General features: G+C 40.5%; 1 protein-coding gene across 1 annotated transcript in view; it reads right to left on the bottom strand.

Annotated features, from left to right (window-relative positions):
- The window catches only part of LOC102304224 (calcium-dependent secretion activator 2), a gene marked incomplete at its 3' end in the record, with an annotated part of 124457 nt that overhangs the window by 26250 nt on the left and 87642 nt on the right, over positions 1–10565 (bottom strand). Inside the window, 1 exon segment of the mRNA XM_005942573.3 lies at positions 6864–7051. Coding sequence (XP_005942635.2) covers positions 6864–7051 — 188 coding nt within the window.

The following is a 10565-nucleotide window of genomic DNA, read 5'->3' as shown; positions in this document are numbered from 1 at the left end:
CACAGGACAACAGCTTCAAGCACAGCTTAATAGTGGTGGTAGTAAGCAAGTCTCAGTTTCAAAGACAAGACTTTGAGCTGCAGATGTGACAGGATGAGTTGCAGCAATAAAGGCATTGCTAAGATGTCAGAATAAGACAAGGAGTCTTTCCTGGGCCATGAAACACCATCATTGGACTACTGAAGTCTGGAAGAAGGTATTACGGACTGATCAATCAAAATTTGAAATCTTTGGTTCATCACGCAGGATCTTTGTATGCCGCTAAGTAGGCGAGAGGATGGTTCCACAGTGTGTGGCATCAACTCAAACATGGAGGAGGAAGTGTGACAGTCTGGGGCTGTTTTGCTGGATCCAGGATCACTGACGTGTACAGAGTGGGAGGCTCCCTGTACCAAAATGGCTACCACAGCATTGCAATACCCTCTGATATGTGCCTAGTTGGTCAGGGGTTCATTCTACAGCAAGATAACAACCCAAAGAATAAGTACATGCTATGCCAGAACTATCTCAGGAAAAAAGAATGAGATGGTGAGCTTGAAAACATGAAGTGGCCAGCACAGTCTCCAGACTTAAACCCATCGAGCTGGTTTGGGGTGAACTGAACAGAACAGTGAAAGCAAAGCAACCTACAAGTGCCACACATTTATATGAACTTATGTAAGAGATATGGGAAGAACTTTCTGAAGAATATTTGATGTATATTGTAGAAAGAATGCCATGAGTGTGACCGGTAGTGTACACACACACACACACACACACACACACACACACACACACACACACACACACTTAAAGATGACCCTGAGGGGATGCATTCTTGACATTAGCATAAAGTAGGTCTAAAATTATCCCCCCCTGGTGGGACAGACCACATACTGTGTGAAAGTTGGCAGTGTAGTGTCCAAGGTGACATGGTTGAAGTCACCTGAGATAGCAATGAAGGCACTCGGGTGCTTAGTCTGTAACCGGGCTATGGCGGAGTGGGTAATGTCACATGCAGCTGTGGGGTTAGCAGAAGGAGGAGCATAAACCGCCAACAAGATTACATGAGTAAATCCCAACAGTGCACCGTTCAGTGTCCGGGCAAAAAATCTGCTCTTTCATTGTTATGTGAGCAGGGTTATACCACTAGTTATTAACAAGAACGGCAAGCCCTCCTTTCTGCTCACCACTGGCTGCATTGTCCCTGTCGGCCTGAACAGCTGCTCCAGACCTTCTGCAGATGCGTTGTGATCAGGCATATCCTGATGACAGACATGTTTTGTACCTCTTTCTCTGTTTAGGCCTCCGCTATCTCGCCGTCTCCCTCCTTCTCTTCTTCTGTCCTCCACCTCTGCATCCATGGTGTATTTTTCTCCAGATTTCAGCCGGTATATCCATGGTTCTGGCTGGTTAGCTGGCTGGCATCAGGGTGATCAGCTGATCTCTGGAGTAAACAACGTGTGCGGTGTGTAGCTGCTGCGCCACGGTCCCATTCCTCAATGAAAGTAACAGTTCCACGGTAACAAGGAGAACCAAAACGAGCTCGATCCACATTTTTGAAAAGAAATATATTAAAACAAACTCTCTAAAATACTAAGTAAAAAACTAAGAAAAAAAGCAAGAAAAGTAAAAGTAATGAGAAAAAACCAGGATCAACTGAAAAAACAGGCTGCATGTGAGTTGATCCATGTGTGCTTCTGATTACATAGTAAAGCATAAAATTATTTAAATCAAACTAATTTTTCAGCATCATACACAGGATGTTTCTAATTTAAGAGGAAAAAATGGAAGAAAACATTTTACTTTTAGCAGCATTGTGCAGATGACAGAAAGGATTCAATCACAGTCAGTTAACGAGCACACTGAAGGGTATATCCTGGTTACAAATGACTTCAAGATTCCTCACAATGTCATTATATACAGAGGCCAAGGCAATGCCATTCAGAATAGGTACCTGCTTAGAAACCATGTTTCTAAGACTTTTAGAAACAAGTTTTGTCTGAATTCAGAAAAAAGGAAATCAGAGGTCATCAGACCTTTAGTACTACTTCCAGCAGAGAACCTCATGGAAAAGGAAAACTATAAATCTCTGTGTGTAAAGAAAACTCCCCGCATGAGAAATCTTTAGAGGAATTACTTTAGGTAGGAAAGACCCTCAAAACTAACTCCTGTAAGTATCAGCAGTTATTCAAGTTGCTGTTCTTAATGATATCTGTGTCCTGAGCCACAGCGGTACACATAAACGGGGTAGGTTGCATCAGGAAGGCCATCTGGTGTAAAATCTTTGCCAGATCAAACATGCAGCTCATCAAGAATGAGATTTTGTTACTGGATCGGTCGGGCACAAGTTAACAACTATTCAGTCAACCAATTCTTTCCATTCTGGTTGCTTCCATTAAAAATCTTCAACATCTTCAGCTCTGCTATTTCCAAGTCAGCCTCTCGTCTTTTTGTTAGTGCCACCGTCTCCAAATCATAAATCATGGCATGTTTCACTATTATTTTATCAACCTTCCCTTTCACTGCTATCCTTCTGTCAAAGATCACCTCTAATATATAATCCTTCAACCACTGCCTACACTCTCTTCTTCGCCTCTCTTGTGCACTGTCCATTGCTTTGGATAATTGACCCCAGATACTTAAACTTGTCCACCTTCACTACCTCTACTTACATCTTTACTACACCTTCTCATTCACACATATGTGTTCTTCTCACTTTTAGGACTGTATAAAACAATCTGGTTAAAAAGTCCACCGGCCTTTCTCCTAAACATTTCCATACCTCCAAACCTGAACCAAGTGTCTTTCCACTCTACATCCTCTTGATTGTCGTCCTCATTTCCTCCTTACTAATCCTCTGCACTTCCTGGTTCTTTAATGTCCAGCCTGACATTTTTTGAAGGGCACATTTGAAGATCGATTAAGCCACATCGAGGCAACATAAGCTGTAAAATTCCAAATGCAGTCTAAACAAAGCTGTCAAGGAATAACATTTCACAAGTTATGTTACATATGTGACAATAGTGAAACAGGCCCCATCGTTTAGGTTTTAAAGCTTTACTTTAAAACCTAAACAATACGAAAACTGACTTTAATATTTCAGAGTTTGTTGCAATTTTATGCGTAATTAATATAATAATATTACCTATTTTTCATTTACATGAATATCACTTTTAACGTCCTTGACTAAAGCAGTTTGCTACCAAAGTCTGTTTGGCAGTATGAAGCCAGTCAAGTGTTCCCATAACTGTCAAAACATTGCCTAATTCAAAACAACTCAGACAAAATAACTGATTTTTTTCCAATCAATAAGGTTGAATGTGAATGCACCATGCCAGCAGATTTGTTGTCTGTGTGCACTTTCTGTAACATTTCCATGAAAACTTTACAACAAATAAAAAAGCAAGCACAAAGGCACAGAAAAATCTCTTTTAAATGGGGTCTTTAGTGGTTACTAAAATCAATTCAGTGAGTTGGAAGCTGACATATTTTCTCTGATACTCACAAAGAGCTCATCAAGAGCTTTCAAATGATACGAGAAACTGAATTTTCCCAGCAAATGTCACTCAAACCCTCTGAATGAAATTACAGCTGAAAACAAATCAGACGGGGCACAGGTTGGCAAGAAGCCAAACTCAAAATGTGCCGAGCTGAGAGAAACACAACACAAAGCGGTGTTTGGTTTGGTAGCACTCAAGGCAGAGTGTTGAGTGACAGCTTGTCGGGGCTTAGATGTATTGTTGCTGCTAAATGAAGCAAGTGCAATGGAGGCGAGGCTGCTGTCAATGCTTCTCTGGGGTTGGGGATGGTGATGGGGAGATGTATCTCTGTAGACTTAAGTTTGTGTGTTTGCTTTCAGTTTGGCTCAAGTGAAAACAATAAGTACTACATCTGCCTGCGGGATCCAACTAACCCTCTGGCTCTTTAGTGATGATGTCAGTTGACAACAGTTGTCATGAGTCGAGCTTGCTGAGCGGCATGGCAGAGCACTGGGTGTAGATGCCACTTCACCTTACATTTGTAGAAAGGAGATGAGGCCGAGTGGCATGTGATTCTGTTTGTCACCTACCTCCTCCCCCATTTACGTCTGTGTAGATGGAGAGGATTGTTGTTTAAAGGGTTGGGGGAGGTAAAAGCTGCTGTCACATCCTGTGTTGCTGCGGTGTAGATGGCTCTGAGCAGAAGAGATCTCAACTGACAGGTGACTCCCGCTGGCTCTGATAATGCTCCTTTAAACTCGATCCTGATTCAAATCCATCTCATCAAACTTACGCAAACCTTCAAACAAGTCATCTCAGAGTTCCTTTTGAAGCCGGCTAAAGTTTGACTGTTTTATCAAACACACAGCACAAGTTATTGATTTAAAGGTCAGACACAATTGATTATGTTGTATTTTACAAAATGTGTGTAGTGTAGTGACACTTTGGCTCCCATTATCATAAGGGACAGGGCCTGTAAATAAACACTTCCACGAGGAACTTAGCTACAACTGGGAGGATTAGAGATGCTGTAGCTTAGACACTTGCTTCTTTGCTTTTTTGATGCAGGAAACCGCTTTATTCCAAAGATGCAACCATTAGCCCCACAATGTTCACCAGATTTAGATGGATCCAATTTGATTCTGTCATAGCTGTCAGTCTGCCCCAGGGCAGCTGTGGCTATAACTGTAGCTGCCTCCACCAGTGTGTGAATGCGAGAGTGAATGAATAGTGGTATTGTAAAGCGCTTTGGGTGCCTTGAAAAGCGCTATATAAATCCAATCCATTATTATAGCAGACAAGGTACAGCTTCCTGACACTGCATATCAGGAAGATGTTTGCACTGCTATTGTTGTAAATTGTGAAACGTGCAATATTTGCTCACATCTCTTAAGACTAAAAGGTTATTATAAAGGCATCATATAACTGAACACTACTGTTTAATCCTGTAAGTTATAATACTGTTTTATAGTTTCTTCACAAAGGCTGCAAAGCAGGAAAATCAAACCTTACAAAATTGCTTTGTTTTTCATTACTTAAAAAAATAAAACACAGTCATAGTGTCATTTAAGCCACTAAAATAGAGACATAAGCTGCAAACATGTTTTCAATTTGCCATAAAAATGAAAAAAGCCACTAAAACAATAAAACGATAAGACATGAGAAAATAACTTTTAGTTTGGAATTAAATTGTGAGAAGAAATAGGTTAATGGCCGACCCTTCAGAATAAATTATCATTCATAAAGGAGAGAAAAACTAGCTGTTAACAAGAACTGTTAAATCACAACTGAGGTGGAGCTACTATACAAAAATGAAACAAGGAAAAGTATATAAAGAGTGTTCTGGAAGTAAAGCTGAAGGTGTGATGTTGACTGTTGTCAGCGCATTAGCCCCACAAGTGGGATTAGTGGCAGAAAGTATTCCTGGTGGAAAGAGTGATGATTGGACAGACTTCAGTGGACATGTAGGTGAAGCGAACACAGGTGATGATTAGGTCTTGGGTTGGTATGGTGTTAAGGTGAGGAATGTGGAGGCAGATGAATTTTGCGAAAAGAACAGAAATGGCTGTGGTAGTGAGGGAAACTGCCAAGAAGATATGTAGTGTATGCTGTGGACGGAGAATAGAAGACAAAGCAAAGCTAAAGTGGGATAGTTGAAGAGATGAAGAAAGTAGACAAGCTGTTTATTGAGTTGAGCATAAGGTTGAACATAAAGAAAGGAGTAAAGATGGAAGTGTACTAACAAGAGAAGAGACTGTGCTGAGAAGATGGAAGGAGTACTTTGATGGGGGAGATGAATGAAGAGAATAAGAGAGAGAGCAGGATTGATGGAGAAAAAAACGGGACGAAGAGGGTAAGTAAGGTGAAAGTAAGGGCAGCTATGAAGAGAATGAAAAGTGGAAAACCACTGAGAATATTTATGAATGCAATTAAGTAGGACTGAACTGAATGCTAGGGTGAGATGGAGGCAGCTGATCCACTGTGGTGAACCCTAAAAGGACTATGTGAAAGAACAAGAAGAAAGATTAGTGCAAAGCAAAAGAGTACGACTGCTTTAAGAAGTCGTGAAATATGTATTTATATAGTTTTTCAGAGATAAGAGTCACAAAGTGCCTTACAAAAGCTAATATAGAAAGGTATAATTAAACGGGAATACAATTTTTATAATTAGGAAGTTAAAAAGTAAAAGAAGCAGAAATAAAGCCAATATAAAAGAATAAGGGATAAATACAGAAACATGAATAAAAATGACCAAAACTGAGGTGCCTTTAACAATACGTAGAGGAAAAAACAGCAGCGTCTGTGATTTTAGCAAACAATTAAGAGAAAAAAAAGGATTTTTGTTTATATTCAACTACTGAAGCTCTCTAACAACCATAAGGAATTGTGACTCTGGTTCATCAGGAGCAAAGATAAACATTGTGATATCATAAAACACACACACAAAATTTCACAAAGGGTGTTAGGGGTGGATGTGCAGCTCCGGTTTGCTACCCACACACAGTGCTGGCATTGGTATACTTTAATCCCTGCAGTCCCAAAACCTAACATCTTAGCAAGCACCAGACTACTTTATATGGAATTATCTATTCCATATAAATATTTGACATATCTGAAATTCCCAAATGGAAATCTTGAAGAACTGTAAGCTAAAATGTATGTTAGAGATTTGATTTTAAAGTTAACATCTTCTAGTTTCCTAAACTATGCTTATTTACCATGTGGATAAAATAAAACCTAGCCCTAACAATAGCACTAAGTGATTTGCCACCAAGCGAGTGGATGTTAAGTGATCAACATTTGTTACCATCTATGCTCTTATTTAGACCTTTTCATTCTGTAGAAATGAGACAAAGATCTCCATGCCTGTGGAGTGCAGTTAGTCTAATGATTCCTAACTACCTGTTTCCGTGGACGTGGGAGGCGCAGAAGGCATAGCTGTAGTGTAGCAGCATTGGGTCGACGAGAGCATTGTTCTCCGAATAATCCATCAGCTCCTTCAGGTAGCTCAGATGGCGGTGGCAGCCTCGAACACCATACCGAGCACAGTACTCATCCAGGACAAACACCTGACCAGGACTGAACCAGCCCTAAAGATAAAATACATGCACACCAGACAGATAAGTTAAAACAAACCAACAAAGATTGGCTAATATGAGGGTGGGAATGGATGTTTGTATCTGTGTGTGCCTGTATGTCTGTGTCTATATGTCAGGTTGGGTGTCAGGCGCCACCTCTCTGGGGACATCTCAGGCCCTCCAAGGTTTGGAGGCCTATCTCCCCCTACCACCACTTCCCCTGCCAGTGGCGGACTCCCTCAGACATCGGTGCGTTGGTGGTTCTTTGTGTCCGGGGATGGGCGTCCAGGTACACACCGGCTCACTCCTTGGCGGCCGCTTATCGGGGCCTGGAGCCTGGGGCTCGCTCGGGCCACTTCGGAGGTGGGGTGCCCCCGGCCTCTCGGCCTGGGGCTCGGTCACTCAGGCACGGCTGGCTGCCGGCGGAGCTCACGGGCGCGTCACTGCAACTCCCCCTGGTTCTGCTCCGCGGCTGCTGAGTGAGCCCTCATCTGGGACTCTCCTCAGCTCTTTCTGGGACAGTGGCGCGGCTGCCCCTCTGTTGGTCTTCCTTGGTCTCTTGTGTTCTGGGGGCCTCTGGATGTCTGGAGTTTTGATCTCCTCCATACCTGCTTCATGCCCTGGAGGACGGGGCTGTGGCCCCCCCACACCCTCTAGCAGATCATTACATGAAGGAACCTTTTAAAAAAAAAAAAACAAGCGCGTCCATGCTCACAGGTGTACACACGGGTGATCACACCCACAAACTACACCCTTTTTGGCTCCTACCTCAAAGCACACTGTGTTCTGTTGATCTTATGTGCTGCACAATAATGTTTAATATTTAGTATTTACTGTCATATTCCCATATATCATTGTGATGTTGTTTATTCTATTACTCTTGTTCTCTTCTGCTTGTTTTCTTTTTTCTTTCTCAGCAGGTGACCCAGGTGATTGATATATGCATTTTTTTTCTCTGCCCGTTCTGTTGGTTTTTTTGCCCTTCTCCCCCGTCCCTCTTCTCAGCTGTTTCTCTTTCCCTCTTTCTTTCTCCCCTTCTTTCCCCCAGTCAAGTCTGTCCCGTATTCAGTAAGTGAAAATAAAATAAACAATAAAAGGTGAATCAAATGGACCATTACGGCAAGGCTGGGATGGTCAATTTGGTAAAGTAAATCCGTTGGGCATCTTTCTTTGCCTTTAGACAACAATTCTGATGGCAAAAGAGCCAAACGGGACAGGCAAAAAAAAACAAACAAAAAAAAAGATTGGCTAATAAAGCGTCAGACCTTAGTGACGTGTACGGGTTATTTAGACTAATTTTGCCTTCTTTTTTGGAGAACTTCCACAGATTAAACATTTCTTTCAAGCCACTCATCTTATCAAACTTAACATCCGCTAGATGCATAGTTTACAATTATATTGAAACAATTTTCAAAAACAAGACGGGGGGGGCGGGGGGGGGGGCAGTTGTGGTGTCTGATGAGGACTCATCTGATGCCTCTGCTACTTCAGGTTTACCTGCAGTTTTTCACAAACCTGTCCATGCCTTACTAGCAGCATAGAACAATGCATTAGTTTTATTTTTCCTCCTTGCACCTCCCTTTATAAAACTTTTTAAATTAATCCATAGACTTTATTATCATTTCAGTGCTTTTCAATCGTAAAACAATAAATTGATGTTACATTTTTGTAAATATTCTTTGTTTATCAAACATATGAGTGTTGGGATCCTTATAGCCAAAATGCATGACTAATAAAAGATCATTTATGTGAATGATTTTATTGTTTTAAGAAAGATAAACCTAGGACTTGAGAGAAAACACAGTTTGTTCCAAAGTTTAGACATGGCTGAACATCCTCTTCACAAATTCCTGTAACTGTGGGAGATGCAAAGCAAAATGCCACAATTACGCACTACAAACTCAAAAATACTACAATTAAAAACCAGTCCAAAGGTTAACTCTTCTATTATTAATTCTCTGCTAGAATTTAAAAAGATAAAAAGCAGGAAAAAGGTGTGGAACAACTGGAACATCTTGAGATGTTCATTAGCTCAGTCATCTCGCACATAATCACTAAATTAGGCATAAAGCTTACAACAGTAATTAGGATTCCTAACAGAAGGAACATTAACAAATTAGCGCCTCTAGTGAGCTGACAGTCCCCCCCCCAAAACACACACACACACACACACACACACACACACACACACACACACACACACACACACACACACACACACACACACACACACACAGCTCTTCACCAGGCAACAAGCAACTCAGGAGAGAAGACAACCAGGAGAGAAACAGTTTCACCTTCAACACAGGTTGCGTCTGTACTGGATTACCTGTCATTTGAAAGTCAAAAGAGTCCGTTTGTATAGCAAAATGACAGTGGGTAGATCAAATGTTTCTTTTAATAAAATAAAGTGATATTGTCTAAAATTCAAATACATGAAATTGTAAAGTGAAGGTTGTTCTTTTGTTTGATTGTGCTTCTGTGAAATAGTTTTTCTTCCAGCACAGCCACTTTAGGATACAAAATGTTACAGAAATGTCATGACTTTATACTTTGATTTCAAAGACTCTTTGAAAAACTAGGCGAGAGATCACTGGTTGAAATACACTGAATCTTTTGTGAATTAAGAATAATAGCATTCGTGCCTTGATGATTCTGTAACTCACTTGGGAAGAATACTTTTTTCAATGTTCATTTAAAAAAAAGGTTCCAGTCTGTGTAGAGTTTGTGTATTTGCATATTGTTGTGATTAAGCCGAAAGAGGCAAAGATTTATACTGACATTCAGTGTTAAGACGTGACTGATATTGAAAGAAAAATCAAGTAAAATGAGAAAAGGCAGAAATGAATGGTCTTTCCAAATAGAGCAGGGCGATATGGCCAAAAATATTTATCACGATATATATTTGAAAATTTGCGATAACGATATATATATATAATAATATAACGATATATAATTGATGCGAGACAAAATACAACTCCACAACATTACTAGCGCAAAAAGACAACCTTCCATTTATTAAAGAGAATGTTAAGGTTCCTGATAGTTAGAGACAAATGCAATCGCATGGCAGGATGCTGTAAACGGACCAAACTTCAGTCAGGAGAACAACTGAGATAATCCATCCACAATACGAGGTTAGTCATTAATATACTGCAACAACATGGGAATAGAGCAGCTGCCAGAGAATTCAACATTAATGAATCAATGGTACAGAAGTGGAGGAAGCAAGAAGAATGAGTTTAATAAAGTTTGATTTATCTGACTGCTTTGTTTCGCTTAATGTGCCTTATAATCCCGTGCACCTTATGGTCCGAAAAATACGTACTGCACACTGCAGTTTAATGTTGCAAAGCACCTCTTTTTAACTTCAGTGGATATTATACATGGTTATGCTCAGGATATGTCAGCCCATTTCTACTGGAAATGCCTTTTGGTTAAACTTTCAGCAAGGAATTTGCATTTGCACTGTTACATTTTTATAAAGCTTTAATGTACATAAAAACCAGCTTCTTGTTTAAGTGAA

Source organism: Haplochromis burtoni, unplaced genomic scaffold (assembly GCF_018398535.1).
Source record: "Haplochromis burtoni strain Fernald_Lab_line unplaced genomic scaffold, NCSU_Asbu1 Contig_320, whole genome shotgun sequence".
In the NCBI taxonomy this organism is placed as follows: domain Eukaryota; kingdom Metazoa; phylum Chordata; class Actinopteri; order Cichliformes; family Cichlidae; genus Haplochromis; species Haplochromis burtoni.
Note: the sequence above shows the minus strand (reverse complement) of the source record. Positions and strands in the feature narration are given on the sequence as shown.